At 39.2% G+C, this 20,524-nt stretch overlaps 1 protein-coding gene across 2 annotated transcripts in view; it reads left to right on the plus strand.

Annotated features, from left to right (window-relative positions):
* The window catches only part of TRIM24 (tripartite motif containing 24), a 123,586-nt gene that overhangs the window by 69,189 nt on the left and 33,873 nt on the right, over positions 1–20,524 (plus strand). For both annotated transcript variants that reach the window (XM_055140649.1, XM_055140656.1), the window contains exons 5-7: positions 5,182–5,298; positions 10,671–10,785; positions 16,286–16,432. In XM_055140649.1, the coding sequence (XP_054996624.1) occupies positions 5,182–5,298; positions 10,671–10,785; positions 16,286–16,432 (379 nt within the window). The remainder of the gene's footprint in view (positions 1–5,181; positions 5,299–10,670; positions 10,786–16,285; positions 16,433–20,524) is intronic.

Consider the following 20,524-nt stretch of genomic DNA (forward strand, 5'->3'; position numbering starts at 1 on the left):
AATTATTAACGGGATAAAATTGATATTAATGACACAGTAATTTAAAAAGTTGACGGCTTCATGAAGGTATGTATCAGTTCTTTGTACTATTGCAAATTTAATGTTGCTGTTTCAAAGTAATATATAAAAAAGATTTAAAGTGTTAAAGATAAAATCACACTAGTTACTAAATTTAGATGCTATCTGAATGATTATGAAAATATAAACTTATTGCTAAATTTATGCTAAAGCTATGATTGGGTATCACTGTATCACTGTCATCCCCTTGTTCATCTATTTTCTCGAGTGGGCACCAGTAATGTCTCCATTCGTTCCAGCCCAGAGATTTTAGCAGCCTCTCCTTCCTCATCTTTCCCAACAAATGGAGGTTTCTTTCCGGCTTAGGGGAATGAGACCTGTTATTGTTACTGTTTTTGGCATATCAGATACGCCACAGGGAGCTTGCCCAGCTCTGCCGTGTGAGTGGGATACTTGCCATAGCTTGCCAGGTCTCCGAAAGGAAAGTGTGAGGTTTGGCCTGAGAATATGGAAAGCAGTCTGGAGCGTGGCAGCGGTTGGGGAGTGGAGGTCAGCTGCCAGGGCTGGGTGCCTTGGGGAGGCTGACCAGATTATTGGGCGCTGGTAGGGGGTGGCTTATGGGTGTGACCCCCGAGTCTCGAGAGACTGGGGCAAGCAGGCAGAGTATCTCTGCTCTCAGGTCCTGTTGAGCCCAGAGTCCAAGATCACAAAGTTCCACATTACCTGGGTTCCATGGGCCTTCGCTCATGTGTGACTGGAGCCGTAGCACAGCGGGGTTTGCCCTGTGTTCGATTCCGGACAACCCGGGTTTGATTCCTTTACCCCTCTCGTAGAGTCCGGCAGCTACCCAGAGTATCCTGCCCATACGACAGCCTCGAAAGCTTCCCGTGGCGTATTCCATATGCCAAAAACAGTAACAAGTCTCACAATGATTAGGTGCTTTATATTATTAAAATTAATTGGAGTAAAAAGTACATATTCAACTGACTCTGCTTAGAGCCCTGAAACCACTCGTGTATTGTCTGAAGCACTCCAGAAATGACCCCTGAGCACAGTGCCATGATTAAGTCTAAGCATTACTAGCTGCAGCCGAAAACAAAAATAAAAACCCATTTATCTCAAGATAGAAAAGGCAAAATAGGGAGCTAAAGGGCACAGTAAGCAGATGTAGAAATTAATGAGTCAATAAAAAAAGTTGAATTTTTCAGAAGACTAGTAAAATAAAAAGTGTTTCAGAAGAGAACAATCCCAAGTAATCAATTTTACTTTCTTTACTTTTCTCAAAGTAACCAATTTTAAGAGCTAGAGATAGCCTCATATCTTCTGATTAGTTAGGAAAATATCAGAAAGATATACATCAGTTGATGAGGAGATATTTTTTTAATTTACCTTTTCTATCCATCAATTTTATTTTTTTCTGTTTTCCCATATTTCAGTGATTTGGGAAATCTTATATGAAATGGGTTGGATATTTGAAAACATACCTGGTAAAATTACCACATCAATTGGGATATCAAAATAATTCATTTAATATGTCACTGTCTTCCCATTGCTCATCAATTTGCTCAAGTGGGCACCAGTAACATTTCCACTGTAAGACTTGTTGTTCCTGTTTTTCGGCATATCGAATAAGCCACGGGTAGCTTGCCAGGCTCTGCCGTGCAGGCAAAATACTCTCGGTAGCTTGCCCGGCTCTCCGAGAGGGGTGAAGGAATCAAATCTGGGTTGGCCGTGTGCAAGGCAAAAACTCTACCTGCTGTGCTATCACTCCAGCCTGTAGTTTATTTAATATATCTCTGTTTATACAAAGTGTTAGTTTAAACTTTCATCTGTTTTGGACCACACCTAGCAGTGCCATCTCTGCTCAGGGATAACTCCTGGCAGTGCTCAGGGTACCATAGTGGGTCCCAGGGATTGAAGCCTGGTTGGCTGTTTGTAAGACAAGCACTTTCCTGCTGTACTGTCATCTCTCTGGCCCCTTCACTTAAGCTGTTTTTTATTTTTGTAAAGAAAACCTGAATGATTAATTTGAATCTGTAAAATAGATAAGCTTATTTTTTTCTTTAAAAAAACTTATGCAGCTTATACAAATAGTCATATTCTTGCAGACACCAGCATAATTGTGTTGCCAAATTTTGAGATGGAATGAAAGTAGAAGAGAATTACAAACTGGTCTCATAAATGTAGGCATTTTAAGAAGTAGCTTTTTTAAAAGTCCAACCATATTATATTTATTTATTTTTTGAGAGTAGGTTGACCTTACAGGAATATAGATTTCATTTAACATTTGAAAATCGTCTATGTAAATTATACTAAAAGAATAAAGGAGACTTTATCATCTCAGTCAAGAGATAACTTTCAAAAAAATTATAGTCACAATATAAAATGTTACCAGGCTTGCAGTAAAGAGTGATTACCTATATAAAAGTTATGAAAATAACAAAATATCATAGTGGAGTATTATTTTTAATAATAAGTTTAGGAAGAAAATTAAGGTGAGTTACAACTGTGGGTGCATTTGTTTGATGGCCGAGAACCAAGATGGTAATGGACAAATGGGAAAAGGAAGGAGGGACGGAGGGAGGGAAACCCCAGGCAATTTATTTCTATCTTACAGCCCCATTATATAGGAATCTTGTTATATAGAAATCGTGAAGAGGTGGAGGGCACACATTTTGTGGTTGAACATTATCATAACAATAAACATGTAAATCTCTTCCTTCAGGAGAAGTTCTAGGTTAACTCAAGGACAAAATCTCACCTGGGGGTTCAGCACTCTAGAATACTAGGAGATCATCTCAAGTGTAATTCCATCTGGGGCATATTGCTTTCGCCTTTCTTTAGCTCAGCTCGTAATCCATTTAAACAATCATCTTAAATTCACTTCTTAAGCTTTCTAGTCATTTTGTATGGACACAGTAAGAGATATATTAAGCTTAAAAGGTGGCTCTTCCTGGGGACATCTCACTATATATCCCAGACCACAGTCCTCAGACTGGGTTACTCTTTCCTAACCCCAGCAGAGTCCCTTATTCAGTTACTTCTTTTTGGGTCATGACAGAGTTTGTTCTGTGATTGTGCTCTTAATTTATTATACTTCTCTGCACTTAGCTTATCCCTTTTCAATGCCAAGGTAGCTTATAGCTTGCCTTGGGTCCATTCAAGTCCCACGCTGGGACCCTCCTTTTAGGGTTGTTAGTAAGGGCAACCGAGGCTTAAGTCAGGCAAATATAATGGATGCCCAGGAATATTATTTCGAGTCAGTAAACTCCCAAGTTACAAAAGCATAGCATCAGTTGTCTTCCTGTCTCTATGCAAGAAGGGCATCGCTCTACCATGAGAAGGACATAAAGATAAGAGAAAAGCAATATAGGACTAGGAGTGCCTGGTAGAATTGGGTCTGCCTCGGGAGCACTGTGATGGGCACAACTCAATAAACCTAAGATCCCTGCAGGAGGAGCAAGGACAAACTAATATTATCCAACACATTTTGATCATTTACCTTAACACTGTAGTGTACTAGGGTCCTAGACAGTGTAGTAAAAGAAAATTTACTAATGTAAAAGAGTTGAACTGGAGCAGTAGCAGAGCACGTAGGCGTTTGCCTTGCAAGGAGCAGATCCAGGTTCCATCCTTGGCATCCCAAGTGGTCCCTTGAATACTACGAGGAATATATTGAGTGCAGAGCCAGTGTAACCCTGAGCATTACTGGGTGTGGCCCCCAAACAAAAAACTTGAGTTACTTCAGGTTTTATGTATAAATGAAATCCAGAAGTATTTGACTGTACGTCTCTTCCTGCCCACCTCTTTTGCCGCTTTATATTGACTTGTTTACTTGAACATTTTGTTGCTGTTATTTTTGGTTTTAGGGCCACATCCCCTATGCTCAGGGCTTACTCTGGCTCTGCATTCAGGGATCACTACTGCCAGGCGGGTGAGTGTTGAGGGGGGTGGGGCAATGGGAGGTAGAAATCATATGGGGTAATGGGACCCAACCCAGATCAGTCACATACAAGGCTTGTGCTCTTCCCACTAGTGCTCTAGTGCTCCAGCCAGGTGACACGTTTTAAATCACATATAAAGTACATTAAGTTAAAAAATATATATTTTGTACATTTTGTGAAAACTGATAAAACTTGTATATCACTGCCCATTTCTCTCAAGCTATTCCAGTCATCTTAGTTTACGGGTATGTAATATTCACTTAGATCTTACATTTTTAAGTGGTTTATTTTATGATACTGTTGCCTGAAGCTTACTCACACTAAAGAAGCCTGATACTATCTAGGAACACTCTCCCCCCACTTTTCCACAAGGGATAGACTTGTGGCCCCTCTAACATAGCTATCTGTTGTTTAAATGTTGGTTTATGTATGTATAACACCAAACTTTCTTAATTAGTAAATTGAAAAATAAATACTTAAATATCTATAAATACTTTTTGCTAACTCTCACCCCCACCCCTTTTTTCAAAAGTTGCTAGGTATTCTTTTCAGCTGTGTTTGGGAGAGACCAGATGGTGCCAGGGATTGAACCTGAACTTCCCACTTCCCAGGCCTGAGTTTATTTTCAGCCCTTTGAGCCATCTCTCCAGCCCGAGACTACCTTTCTTAAAGAGGAAATTGTTTTGTTTTGTGAAGCAGCTTGCTTAGAAAGATCTGACAGGAGAAAAAGCGAGGGATAATTTTTAAAAGAGAACATGGGCTTCTCCAGAATTAAAAAAAAAATATATCGCAAGCAAAGAGACAGAGATAAGCAAGTGAGATACTTGCTCAAGGGAGAAAACTGGCTTAAGAGTAAGCCACTTGGGGCTGGAGAAATAGCACAGTGGGTAGGGCGTTTGTCTTGCATGCAGCCAACCCAGGTTCTATTCCCAGCATCCCATATAGTCCTCTGAGCTGTATGCACTCAGGAGTAATTCCTGAGTGCAGAGCCAGGAGTAACCCCTGTGTATCACTGGATGTGATGCAAAAAATAAAAATAAATAAAAATAAGTAAAAAAAAAAAGAGTAAGCCACTTAATGGATAAGTTTTGAGGTGACTTGAAAAGATGTCTTCTAGAAGTATTTATTTATGTAATAAATATTTTAAGTCATTTTTGCTTTGGATTTTTTGGGGGGTACATATTAATGTGAAATAATTGCCTGATTTCTATTTCTTCAGATACCAATTTATAGAAGAAGCTTTTCAGAATCAGAAAGTAATCATAGATACACTGATTACCAAACTGATGGAAAAAACAAAATATATAAAATTCACAGGAAATCAAATCCAAAACAGGTAAATATATATTAATGGCATTATAGAATGCATATTTAGAATGCATATTAACTTCAAAGTGAAGGTTTATCTTAACAGTCTAGCAGTAGTAACCTGTTTGATGAGAATTTTCCAGAAATTGTGGGTTTCTAGAAACTATGGGTTTGAAACATTCCTTTAGCTATAAGATTTCAAAACTTATATAAATGCAGTTGATAGTTGATTTACTTGACAGGTATTGATAATATTTGTGTTTTGCAATATTTTATTGGTGGAAGTTGGAGAAGGACAGAGATACCACAACCAGCGTCTCCTAGGGTCAAATCCTCTCAATCCTCAGGGATTACTCCTGGAGCTATTCACGGGACCAGTTCTGGTACTACGGGTCTGCAAGGCATGCTTCCTAATCCTTGTACTGTCTACCCCCAGCCCCCTTTCCAGTTTTAAAAGAAATTCCAAGATTTAAAAACAATATCAACCGCTTTACATTTGTGGTCATTATTGTAGTATAGCACATGATTGCTAAGACTTACACTTCTCTTCACTTTTTTCTTTTTTAATTGCAGTGAGGAGGAGTTGTTAGGACACCAGGAGACAGGGATACTTAAACTGCGTGACACACTTTTATTCCTTGTCCATTAGAGTACTTGAGTAGTTCCGGTGTGTACTAATCTTCCCAAGTGTCCAAGCAAGACTCATAGCCCATAATTCAGTGATTAAGGGAGCAAGTCACTAACTGCTATGAGGATGAGGGAGTGTAGCTTACTTTTATAAAATCCTATTAGCGTATACTGACATCTAATTAAGACCTTTATAACACCAGTGCAATCACATGTTACCCTTTCTTTTGCATACAAAAATAACCAAGGGGGTAGCTGGCAAGAGAGAGCACAGCAGGGAAGATACTCACCTTGCATGCAGCCACCCCAGGTTTGATTTCCCAGCACAGAAGAGGTCCACACTGTTCTTCACAAGAAGATTAAATAGTAATCGTCTTTTATTTTAATCTTTTGAAACCTAGTGTAGGACTTTATGGGTTCTTTTCCTGTCTAAGTAATCCCCTGAACTGTGTGGTTTCCTTAGAAGACATTCTTATACATAGTTTCATTTTTGTATTTATCCATTATTACACATTGTGTCTTTGTTTTTCTTGCTATTTTATCAGCTCTTTAAAATTCATGTCATAGCATTACAATCAGTTTTTATTTTGCATTTTTACTTTCTCTTCTGTATTAGTTTAAGTAGATACAATTTCCTTTATCATATTCTAATCAGAGTGCTACATTTTGCCAAAGACAATAATTAGTGGTTTTTAAAGGCATGTGTGTATCTGAGTAATTGTAAATTTATGACAAATGTGGAATTGCAAGGAAATAATTACAGGCATTTCTACCATCTAGTGGCAAAAGGGGGCTATTGAAAATAATTTTAACTAAAAGATCCACTCTTAATGGAATTTACACTTTGGATGTTACTGTTTCCACTCCTTCACTGTGTGTGCATGGTAAGAGCTATGGGCCTAGCAGTGTTCACTTTTTCCACAGGTTAGCTGTCCATTTGTCCCAGGGACAATTTATTGCATTCAGTAGCATCTTTGGTATCTTTGTAAATCAGCATGTTATTGCAGAGGGAAAGAGAGAAGTGCCTCTCCCCTTTTAGGATTCCCCCTAAAATTCCTGACCAGAAAATTGACGGGGGCAAACACTGCAAAGTGACAGCAATTCCCAACTTTGGATGAATAATGAGAAAAGACCAAACATAAGAAAGATGAAAATAAATTTTATTAAAGAAACAGTACACCCACAAGAAATGTAGGTGGATCTTCACTCGGAGGATAGACTCCATTCTCTTTTGTCGAGGGGGTTGTTTCCCTTTGGGCGAGGGCCCTCCCCCGTTCTCCCTGTTGGGTGGAAGGCTTGTGCAGTCTAGAAGCTGCCTGAGAATGGGCCCTCGGCACCAGTATGGTTCCATAAAGCCATGGGAGTCTCTTCTATGTTTTTCTTTTGAGTGCCCCCAGTGGAAGTTCACATAAGGTGAGGAACATTTACAGTTAGAGGGAGAGTCTCATCAGTTTTGGATGATTTTAATGAGCAAGTTACTTGAGGTCAGTTATTATGTTCATAAATTTGGGGGGCCCTCCACTCATAAATTTTTAGAGCCTTCCTAAAACTTTATCGTGCTCTAGACTCCTTGGGATATAAATTCTGTTAGCACTCATTAAAATTCCTGCCTCTAACTCCTTATCCTGTTTTTTGAGGTCCTGAATTCTTTGTCTTTTACATTAAGATTCTTGGTTTCATGAACTTTACTTTCTCAGACTCCTAAATCTTGAATGCTTTCTTAATAGGATTTTTGTTTTTATAAACCTTATTGAGCTCAAGGTTTTGGGTTGTAAATTTGTTTGTGGTTCCTTTATTAAAATATTTGTCTTTGTGCTTGTGGGAAGGCTGCCAGGTTGTCTGGTAGAGAGTGCGTGGCTGCATCCCCAAGGCCGCTCTGTGGACTCGGTGCTCTTTACTAGTATGCCTTCCGTTCCCAATGCCAGGTAGGCCTACTAGGAGAGGCCTGGTGAAAACTGTGTGCAGTTGTGATAGATGTGAAAGAGGAACCTTCCAGCAGAAGGGGACATCAGCCCTTTGAAGTTCTGTCAACTGTCACAAGGCATTAGAGGCAGATATATAGCACCATTCCAACAGAAAGTGGATGGAACCTGTTGCATTACTATTTATCAGGATTACCCATATCATTGGATTTGGCTGATGGAAAAACTCTGTCCCTTTTTTTAAAAAACTCATTTGACTCAACAGACTAACAGAAAAATTTAAAACTTTCTTCATTCAAAATAATCTCAAAAAACTCCCTCCCGCAACGTTTTATTGAATCAACATGTGATACATGTTACAAAATTGTTCATAATTTTCAGTCATGCAGTGTTCCAATACCCATTCCTTCAAAGTGTGCATTCATTTCCCACCACCAGTGTTCCCAGTGTCCCTCTTGCCATCCTCCCCAGCCTTCCTCTGTAGCAGACATTTTTCTTCTCTGTCTCTCTATCTCTCGCCTCTCTCTCTGTCTCTCTCTCTCTCTCTGTTTCAGGCATTGCGGTTTGCAATACAGGTACTGAAACATTATCATGTATATCCCTTTGCCACCTTTCAGCACTCAGTTTTTGTCCAGAGTGATCATTTCTAACTATCATTGTCATAGTCATGCCTTCTCTGTCCTATCTGTACTCTCCACCACTATTCTTGGCAAGCTTCCCACCATAGACCAGTACTCCTGGCCCTCATTTCTACTGTCTGAAGGTATTGTCTCATACTATGTTTTTTAATATCCCGCAAGTAAGTGCAATCATACTATGTCTGTCCCCCTTTTTTAAAACTCATTTCACTCAGCATGTTACTTTCCATATACATCCATCATTGTATCACTGTCATCCCACTGTTCATTGATTTGCTCAAGCAGGTGCCAGTAACATCTCCGTTCATCCTAGCCCTGAGATTTTAGCAGCCTCTCTTTACTCATCCTTCCCAACGGTGCTGCATTGGAGGCTCTTTCAGGGCCAGTGGAATGAGACCCATCATTGTTACTGTTTTTGGCATATTAAATATGCCACAGAAAGCTTGCCAGGCTCTGCCATGCTATCCATCTATATATAAGCAAATTTCATGACTTCATTTCAAAATATTTTTGTGTTGGCATCTTAAGGGCTTCCAACCTGTCTCAGAGTAGTGAATCCAGCAAAGAGTTGGTCAATCATAATATTTATAGAGTATAAAATTTTTTAAAATTAAAAATTTTTTTTTAATTTTATTGATTCATCATGAGATAGTTACAAGATTTCATGTTTGGGTTACAATCACACAATGATCAAACACCCATCCCTCCACCAGCACACATTCTCCACTACCAAGGTCTCCTGTATACCACCCCCTTTCCCACCCTACCCCTGCCTCCATGGCAGACAATATTCCCCATTCTCTCTCTCTATATAGGCATCATCTCTTTCGGGCATTATGGCTTGCAACACAGTCATTGAGAGGTTGTCATTTGTGGAGTATACAATAACATCACATGAGGCTGACACCCCAGGACAGTAGATACAAGGGCCAGAAGGATTGCCCCATAGCTGGAAGCCTGCTTTGTGAGCGGAGGGGAGAGGGCAGATGGAATGGAGAAGGGAACACTAAGAAAATGATGGCTGGAGGAATCACTTGGGGATGGGAGATGTGTGCCGAATAGTATAAAATTTGAGTCATTTGTGTTAAGTACAGGATTTGTAATAAGGGTAATTTAAATCATTTTTTTTAATGTGTGTTTTAAAAAACCTGGTTATACTCAAGTTTCTTTTGGCTGTGAAATTGGATGGTGGTGGGGTGTCATTTGCTACTAAATTGTCTTAAGAAGAATTTTAATTTTATATTGTGTTAAGAATTAAAGAATTTAAGAATTCAGTGCTAACAGTCATATCTTCTTAGCCTTGAGTTACTGTACTATTCATCTTTATCTTATGCAAACAGGTCATCACCACTTTTCTTCATCCTGTTCTGCTATCATGAGAATTCAAATTAGTTTAGGGCTTGTTTGTTTCCCTATCTGATTACCTTGATTCTGTAGGTAATGTCAAGGTCAAATAATTGTCTTGAAGAATTTGCAGTAGAAAATGAAAACTCTGCCCTTTGCTCTTAAGATTTGGTAGAGTAACTTTGGGGGAAGCAGAAGAAATGAACTTTTTACCTCAAAAATATTTGGTGGGCGCCACATTATTTTCTGCTTCTGTTGGGTGCTCTGTGGTCATGCATGTTTCTTTTCTTTCTATTTTAGTGAAAGTAGCATTCCTATTTTCTCTAATCAAAGGAAGAAACATGGTGGTTGATAAAGTAATTATTTGGCTATTTATTTCAAGACAGGTTTTATAGGAAGGAGCAGTCTGTGTCTTTGCTTCTATTCAGGTAGACTGAGCACGCCAGCACTTCAGATGCCCGAGATAAGAGCGCCATTTTTATACTGTGACTTCCTACTTGCAGTGAATGCAGATAGAGTGTATTCAGTATCGTTTTCTTTATCCTCTCTGTGACCAACTATCCTTTTTGCTCAAAAATTGATTTTCTTGGCTGTCATATCTCTCCAAATCATATTTTCTCAAAATGTTCTTTTTGTTTCTTGTTTTATACATTTTGATTTTAAGATTCAATTAAGTGACTGTCTTCCAGAAGAATTGTGTTTCTGCTATCTCATCTTCAAGAAACTCAATTTACACTGAAGTCCCTAAGAAACAGTAAAGATTTTAAAAAGTAGAAAGCATTTTGGTATAATTTAGACGTTAAAAACTAATTTTAAAAACAAACATGCCTTATATTGTAGGGTGTTTTTTTTCCCTTCATTATTTTCAGGATAATTGAAGTAAATCAAAATCAAAAGCAGGTGGAACAAGATATTAAAGTTGCTATATTTACACTGATGGTAGAAATCAATAAAAAAGGAAAAGCTCTACTGCATCAGCTTGAGGTAAGTTAGTGTTTGTGAAACAATGTCACCGTGATTTAATTTTATGTGTTGCTGTGAATTTTAAATCACAACCCTTTTTATATGATTGTTTTCATCTCTGGTTTTGTTGTTCTTAACAAATTTTTCCTTTGCCATTTTCTACATTGTAACCAACAGTTTTAAGGCTTTATCTTACACTATGAATGTTTTAATCCTTATTGTCTATTGCATCGTACAAAGCATAATACTTGTAGGAGCTCTGAAAGCTTAAGAGATGAGTCATTTCAGAGATTTTGAAGTGGCAGCTTTGCATTATCAAAGGATATAATTGAGCAAACATTTTTAGAAAGATAACACTGGTGCTATACTTAGTTCTCAAATACATACACTTAATCTCCTGAGAAATTTTTAAAAGAATGTGGGTCTTGCCCTTAACATTCTATAGTCTTAATTCTGAGGGTAATATGGGAGAAATCCAAACAGTATTTAGGGTGGTTGTTTCTCAATGCAGGTGAGAATATTTCACTATTTTTTATCCACCCATGAAACTCAAAATTCAAAGCCAATTCTTGACATCAAATAATGTGATGTCTACAATTTCTGCATGGCATGTTGACAGATTAATTTTATGATATTTTAGTATTTTCTCAGTATATTGATACAGAAGAAATTCACAGTACAGAAACAAATTGGAATGAGAAATGAATAAAAGGATTCTAGCGATTGGCGGTCAGAGAGATAGTACAGTGGGTAAAGCACTTGCTTTGCATGCAGCTGATCTGTGTTTGATACGCGCCACCAACATATAGCCCCTGAGTCCCACCATTAAAGTCCTGAGCACCGCTAGGTATGTTCCCAAAACAGGCAAACCAAAAAAATTCTGATGATTGAAGATTAACAAAAGAACTCCTAGAAACACTTTAGTTCAATGTATTTATTTCATAGTTGAAAAAATTTTTAAGGTCTTAGTGAGAAACTTCTGTTCCCCTTGAAGGCTTGATCATTCTTACACTTTATAGCCATATAGAATACAAATACTAAAATATATATATATATATATATACTGTTATTTGGGAAATATTTATTTAGAGAAGAATCATTTAAACAGTTGAAAACCTTTTCAAAACTCTGCTTTAAATCATATCAGATTTTCTTTCTTAAAGATTAGTATTGTGAATACATTGTTCTATTTCCGAGCATGATTGTAAATCAAAATCACTTGCCGATCTTAAAAAAAAAAAAAATGCAACTAGATGTCCATATTCTCAAAAATAAATGGATTGAACCTGCTTGTCAGTATCATTTTTAATTTACTTCATTAAATTATTTTCACAGCATCTTTTAAATAGAAGATTCACAAAATTTTCCTTTATGATTAATAAATGTAACCAGTTTTTCTAAGACGTGGGAAAACTTCCCAGATAGATGTTATCACAGATCAGTGGACTTCTGATCCTCCCCCAATACTGCCAGTCTTTTTCAGGCTCTATGAAAAGTTTCTATGAGGCAAATCTTAATCTGATTCAAAAAACAGGGAGGGAGGCACGGAGGGAGGGAACAAAAGGAAAATTACAGACTGATATCCCTGATGAACATTTATTTAGATCCCTTAGATCTAAATAAATATCCTCAGCAAAACAGTAGCAAATAGAATCCAACAACACATTAAAAAGATTATATACCATGATTAAGTGGAATTCATCCCAGAGGTGCAAGTATGGTTAAATATACACAAGTCAGTCAGTGTAATACACCATATCAATATCAGGAGAAATAAAAATCATATGATCATATCAATAGCTGTAGAGAAACCATTTGACAAGCTCCAGCACCCCTTCATGTTAAAAACTGTAAGTAAAATGGTGGTTGAAGAAACTTTACTCGGCAGAGTTAAAACCATTTACCACAAGTCCACAGTGAACATTAAGAACTAAAAGTCTTTCATAAAAAACTAAAAGCCTTTCCCTGCGATCAGGCACAATAAAAGGATGCCCATCTAGTTTTGAATACATGGTACAAAGAAAACCGTGAGGTCAAAAAAAATTTTAAATCTCCTAGAAATAATAGATTGGTAACTTGCCACTTGGCAAGCTACACAAACAACATGCAAAATGTATGACTTTACTATATACAAATAGTAGAGAAGTTTGTTTTTTTTTAAATTGCATATACAATTTTCCCTCAGAAAATCAAGTACCTAGGAACCAGCTTAACAAAAAGGCGAGAGACCTATACAAAAAACCTACAAAACACTACTGAAAGAGATGAAAGAGGACACAAGTAAATGGAAATATATCCCCTGCACTACATTGGGAGGATTGACAATTGCCAAACTGAAATTATTCCCCCAAAGCATGATAGACTCAGTGCAGTTCCTGTAGAATGCCCGTGGTATTTTTTGAAGAAATAGATCAAACACCCTGACATTCAAATGAAATAATAAACACTCCTTTCCCCCTAATAGCCAGTACAATTCTAAGGGAAAAAAATATGGGAGGCATTGCTCTTCTTAACTTCAAACTGTACTACAAAGCTGTAGTAGTTACACAGCATGGTACTGGAATAAGGACAGAATTTTCAGTGAAATAAAATTGAAAACACGGATACAGATCCTCAGGTATATAGACAGTTAATCTTTGATAAGGGGGAATAAAGTATGAAGTGGAACTAGGAAAACCTCTTTAACAAGTGATGATAGAAAATTGATCAGCCACATGCCAGAAAAATAACCAAGACTCTTCCTAAGGCCATGCACAGAAGTCAAATCAAAATGAACTAAAGACTTAAGTATCAGCCCTGAATCTATAAGTTATACTGAGAAAAATTTAGGCAGAACTCTGTGACATTGAAGCTAGAGGAGGCATCTGTAAGATTCGATGCCATTAGCCAAGCAAACAGAAACAATGATAAGTAAATGGGACTTCATTAAATTATGAAAATTTTGCACCTCAAAGGAAATGATGGGTGAACTAATAAAAGAAAAAAAATAAAATTAAATTAAATTAAATTAAATAAACATTTAAAAAAAAAAAAAGGAAATGATGACCAGCATACAAAGATGGCCCACAGACAGAGAAAATATTTGCCCACCACTTACCTGACTAGATTAATGTCTAAGATGTGTAAATCACTGGTAAGTCTTTACAAGAAAATCATTCAACCCCTTCAAAACTTGGGGAGAACGGATGAGCAGAAACTTCCTCAAAGAAGACATACATAGTCAAAAGGCATATAAAAAAAACTTCTGTGTCACTAATCATTAGGGAGATGCTAATTAAAATGATAATGAAATCACTTTATACCACAGACTGGCACTCATTCAAAAGAAGAACAGGTGCTGGTGTGGGAAGGAGGGGCAACTAGGGAGGGACCCTTATTCACTATTTCTGGCACTGTCAACTGATCAAGTAATGTTTTCCGATAAATGATAAGGATATTAATTGGGATTTCATTTGACCCAGAGTATGCCCCAAGGGACCTAAGACACAAGGTATCTGTACTCCTGTTTATTGCAGCACTGTTCACAATAACCAAAATCTGGAAACAACCCAAATGCCCAAGAATAGGTGATTGGATAAAGATGCTGTGGTATATCTACACAATGGAATATTAGCCAGATGTAATCATCATCCTGTTGATTGTCGATTTTCTCCAGTAGTCTCAGTACCATCTCCATTCATCCTAGCCCTGAGATTTTGGAAGCCTCTTTTTACTCATCCTTCTCAGCAGTGCCACATGGAGGCTCTTTCAGGGTCAGGGGAATGAGACCCATTGTTGTTACTGGTTTTGGCATATGAATACACCACAGGGGGCTTGCCAGGCTCTCCCATGTGGGCAGAAAACTCTTGGTAGCTTGCCAGGTTCCCCAAAGGGGAGAATTACACTATAAGGTGTACATATTACATATAAAAACAAAATTACAAAAATTAGGCTATAACATGTACATATTACTTGTAAAAACATATGAGATATGTTTTTATGCTTTCCATTTGGTAATGCCTGGCATTTCTGTGTCTTAGGATTACATGTCTTAGTATTACGCTTCCGGGAGCTTGATTTTATAGTCTCTGGATGTTGGCCGTTCGTGGGATTACACGGCACCTTGGACAGTTTCTGGATGTGACTGCCTAGCTACTGGGAAAATGGGGGATCTGAGTGGAAGAGGCCCAGTCCCGATCTGAGCAGGCTTGGAGATCTCGGCCCCAGGTCCCACACACCTGGGTTCCTCTGCAGGTTTCTTCATGCATGAGGCACATCTGAATGTGTGGAGAGGGGCCTTGAGCATGGCTGTGGCTGGATTCCGGAGGTCTCTGCTCAGGGCGGGGAGGGAAACTCAGCCCACCCCGTCCGAGGGGCCCCAGTGAAGACAGCTAGGTGCAGGGGCAAGAGACTCAGATGTAATAAACGATGAGATCATGCAATTTGCTGCTGTGTGGTCATCGAAAGAGTATTATGCTGAGTGAAGTTTGTCAGATGAACACAGAATTATCTCCCTCACATGTGGAATATAAAGAAACATAGTTGGGGAAAAACAAATTACTATATGCAATAGAAACAAAGAACATGAAAAGCAGTCTTCAGTAGGAAGCTTGCCACTTGGTAGGGGAGGGAGACAGGGTGGGACAAGAAAGAGAACGTGACAGTGGTGGAGGGCAGGGGTCACTCTGGAGGAGCATGAAACTCTGTCAGTAACAAGAATGTAACCACAGTTCCTAAAATTAACAAAGTGCCTGTGAAAGAGTCAGGCAGTTGGGGAGGGCAGGTGACACTGGTAAAGATACTGCTGCTTTGGACCTGCAGCATTCTCTGCTGAAACCCAAGCATGAGTAAATTTTTAATTCGTGATGACTGAATTAAGAAAAAAAGGACCAGGGTGGGGGGTACCTTATTAGGGCAGAATCTAGGTGTGTTTGTGTGTTTAATGATACACCTTTTATGTTGTCCTTATCACATACAAAATATACATGTTTCTTGCTACATGGCATAAGGGGCACAGAAGTCCATACTAGAATGTCAAAGATGAAACTATTGCGTCAGTCCTGTGTTCTGCTAGCTTTATAGTAGATTACTCTGCTGTACCATTTCATTTGTTGAATTCTGAATTTAACAGGCATTTACTTTGTGGTAGCCAATCCATGTTTGCTGTGTCTCCAGCCCATCCACCCCACTTTGGGTACTGGGTGCTGTGTAGAGACCTAAATCCAGATAAAATTAAATTCAGGCCTAGAAGAGAGGTAGAAGGTCAGCAGAAGACGGGGAACTTGGGGCACCGTTTTGCTAGAATGAGAATGATTCTTTAAAATACTGAGAGCTGGACAGCCTTCCATGCAGCCCACCCTGGTACCACGTGCGCTCTCCCAAGCACCACCAGGAATAAGCCCTGATACTGCCAGGTCTGTCCAAAAAAAAACAGTCACTAACCTGTCACATGGGTACTTAAAAATGGTGGTTATTCTGATTTGCTTATTGTCTGAAAATAACTATGTTAATACGGAAATAATTTTGAGTTGCTTTATTTCAGAGCCTTGCAAAGGACCACCGCATGAAGCTTATGCAGCAGCAACAAGAAGTGGCTGGACTTTCTAAACAGTTGGAACATGTCATGCATTTTTCTAAATGGGCGGTTTCCAGTGGCAGCAGTACAGCATTACTCTATAGCAAGCGACTGGTAAGATAGGATAAGTAGGACAGTTTCTTAAATTATAAAATATAGTCAATTGCATTGCATGTGGCTGACCCAGGTTCCACTCCCCCCCCCCTCCACCCAATACCACATATGTTCCCTGGAGGCCCCCAGAAATAAGCCCTAAGCATCCCTCTGTGTGCTTGCAAAGTAAAAAGTTTTGGTTTCGGGGCCACGTCCGGCAATGCTTAGGGGCACATGAAAAACCAAGTGGTTCCAGACCTGTTGTTTGCCAAGCATGTATGCGCAATCCCTTGAGCTATCTCTCTGGCCCCTAAATTTGTTTGTTATTGGTTTTGGGGCCTGTGCTCAGGGCTCCCTCCTAGCTCTGCACTCAGTGATCACTCTTAGCAGGGCTCAGGTATACATTTACATTGCTGGGGATGGAATCCAGTCAGACACATGTAAGACAAGGGCTTGCCTTACTCACTGTACTATGACATGCTTATCTGATTTTTATCTTTCCTTGTGTTGATAGTGGCATATGACTGAAGGATTTGCTTATATTGAACCATCCTTGCATCCTTGTAATGAATTCCATTTGATTATGGTGTATGATCCTTTTAATACTATTGAATTAAAATCCAGAGATTTTGTTAAGCATTTTTGCATCTACATTCATGAGGGGTTTTGGTCTGCAGTTTTGGGGACAGGGAGGGTTTGGTCACACCTAGTGGTGCTCAGGACTCTGTGCTCAGAGGTCACTCTCTTGCAGCACTCTGGGGACCATATGCAATGTTGGAGATCAAACTGGGTCAGCCATGTGCGATGCAGTCCACCTTAACCCTTGCACTATCTCAAGCTTCTGTGACTTTCTTTTTTAATATCTCTGTCTGCTTTTGGTTTTTGATACCTGTAGGCTTTATCATAACTAACAAATAGTAGCAATTTGAGTTGTAAATTTTATCTTCTAACTTCAGATATGCTCAAGTGATTTGCTTCGTAGTTAAAGCTAATTTTATTTCCTTGAAGCACTGACATTTCTAATTTAGTAGTTTTTGTTGAGAAGAATACCTATATTTCCACACTAAAAATCGTAACATACTCAAAGTCCTAAGCAGTGTAGTATTCCTAAAGGAGCAAAAATTAGTTTTTTTTTCTTTTTGGGTCACACCCAGCGATGCACAGGGTTTACTTCTGGCTCTGCACTCAGGAATCACCCCTGGCAGTGCACAGGGGACCATATGGGATGCTGGGAATTGAACCCGGGTCAGCCAAGTGCGAGACAGACGCCCTACCTGCTGTGCTGTCACTCCAGCCCTGCAAAAACCAATATTTTTCTAAGTAAAACTCATCAAGAAACTGGGGATATAGCTCAAAGGACTAGTGCTAATGCTTTTGTATACAGAAAGCCAGATTCCTGCTCAGCACTGATTTGTCCTCTGAGCAGTGCTAGTCATGACCACTGAGCACCACCTGATGTGGCAAACAAAGTAAACCACAGATATCAAGGGGCCCAGATATCAAGGGGCCCGGGAGTTGGCTTCCTGGCTTCGCATGTGGGAACTCTGGATTTATTTCCCAGCAAGGCATGATCCTTCTAGAGCACTGCTGGGAGGGGCCTCTTAATACAGAGGCAGTCAAGCCTCCCCACTGGGACCACTGGGTGTGGCTCCCAAAACCAGTTTTCCTGACCTGATGGCATCAGCATGACAACAGTGAGTTCAGGCTTGGGTAGTGAAGAGGGTCAAGGATCACCAGGGCAGAGGGCAAGCAGCCAGAAATTATGAATTTGTGAGTAAGAAGCACAGTGCTGATTAGTAGAGAGCCAGTGCTGTCTGCATTTTCGATATATAGCAGCCAAGTGGGTGCTAATGTGGTAGGAAGAGGACTGAAGAGGGCAGGGTTTTAAAAACCCTGCTTCTACACGTTCTAGGTGTCTATTCACAAGATATTTATTAATCAAAGAGGGCAAAAGTGGTGAGTTTTGTAAATCACAAGATTTTAAAGATTATTGTCATTGCTGTCATAGGAGTTTTAAAAAGACTGCTAAGGGGCCCCAAAGAGATATACAGGGGGTAAGGCACTTGCCTTGTATAAAGCAACCCTGGCTTGATCTCTGACACTACTTAATGTCCTCTGAGCACTGCTAGGATGACCCAGCACTGCTGGGTGTGATCCCAAAACAGAAAAGGACACTTAAAAAGAAAAGTTCATTTTATACCACATTTTGTAGTGATAATTATTAGGAGACAAAAAAAAATAGGACACCACATTAAGCAGTTAGTGTTGTTGCTGAACATTGTGCCTTGTGTTCTATAAAGTTCCCAAATAAGTTAATGTTTATTTGCCAGAATCATTTTATAACTAAGATAATTTAACAGTTGACCCAAATTTGTTTGCTCAGCCATCACTTTGCTGTCTGCTGTTTATCAGACATCATTCTAAGCATTGAGGAGATAAGAAAGAAAACAAAATTTCTATTCTTTATGAATTCTCTTTGAGTAGAGATTCAGTACCCAAAACATAAAACATTTAGACTGCTACTTAAAATGCTCTTGGAAAAATTAAGGGCCAAATCAAGAAGCATTTGGATAGTATCAGAATTTTAGTTAGTAAAGTCTGAATAAAGAGGGTGATATTTGGGCCGGAACAATAGTAAAGCAGGTAGGGCATTTGCCTTGCACACAATTGACTCAGGTTTGATCCCCTGCATCCCATATTGTCCCCCGAGCACCACCAGGAGTGATTCTTGAGTGCAGAGTCAGGAGTAACCCCTGAGCAATGCTGGTGTGATCCAAAAGCCAAAAATATATAAATCCATTTAAAAACATGTAGATGCAAGCCAGAGAGATAATTGGAGAGAGTATTTTGTCAGAGAACACAGCAAGTTGTAGGAGTTTGACTGTGAACACATGGAGGTTTGACTGGAGGTTGGAGCAGTGAATGGACAGAGAGTAGGATGAGGAATAAGTTAGGTTAGAGAATAATAGAAAACCTATAGTTGAGCCCATGCATCATTATAAGCAGTTGGGTTTTAACTGGAGTCAAATAGAAATCATTGGATGAGGCTTAATGACAATATCTAACTTTTATTTTAACATAATCGCTTTGGTTGGTCAGAATAAAATCTTGGCAGCTATGGGCTAGAGAAAAGCAAAGAGTATCAGTTAGAACCTTGCAAGAATGTGATAGCCTTTTCTAGGGCAGTGGCAGTAGTAAGTAGGGTCAGTGGAAGAATTGGTAGCATTATCTATAGCTTTTAAAGATAGAGCCAATAGAATTTAGTAGCTGGTTGAATAGGGTGTGAGGTAAAGAATGGAGCCAAGGACTAAGAAACAGGCATATAGTGTTACCTATAATTGAGATGGGTAAGAGTATAAACATAGAGGATCCGGAGTTCCCTAGTAGAAGTTTTTCACTTGAGATGCCTATTAGACAACCAGCTAGAGATGTTGAATACACACTTGAAAAAAGGGAGGTCCAAGATGTGCTATAAATTAAGGAATCATTTAAACTGAGATTGGATGAGATCACTAAAAAAAGTGTGGATTTAGAAGAGATTGCTATTAAATGCCCCCACGAGTTCCTGCATGTGGAGGTGTGAGAGAGTGCAAAGAATGAGCAACAGAGCTAGTGCCTCAGTGCCAGCAAGAGGAAGGAAACACTAGGTTTTACTGGGAAGTTCAGTATCAGTTTTTATTGAAATCCAAGACTACTTTGACTCTTCTCCCCCACCCCACCCCCAGTTACAGGTAAAATATGTGGGAAGACTTAAGATGGTGTGATGCAACTAGATGTATAAATGTTTCCAAGAGGCCCAAGTGGCAACCTTCTTGAAAAGTTATTTGTATATGTGTTGAAAAGAATGGAAGGATAAGAAAGGAATGGGAGAGAATAAATATAGATATCTTATGAAGAGCTGTACTGTTAAAGAAAGTAGGAAAGTGCAGTAGAGGCTAAAGAGGTAGCATAGCAGGCAGGGCTCTTCCCTTGCACATGGCAGGCCCAGGTTTTATCCCCAGCATTTCATCTGGTTCCCTGTGATTCCTGATTGCAGAGCCAAGGATAACTGAACAGTGCTGGGGGTGGGGAGGAGGAAGGAAGAAAGAATTGATGGCAGGAGAAGAAAGGAAC

This window comes from Sorex araneus, chromosome 1 (genome assembly GCF_027595985.1).
Source record: "Sorex araneus isolate mSorAra2 chromosome 1, mSorAra2.pri, whole genome shotgun sequence".
Taxonomy (NCBI): domain Eukaryota; kingdom Metazoa; phylum Chordata; class Mammalia; order Eulipotyphla; family Soricidae; genus Sorex; species Sorex araneus.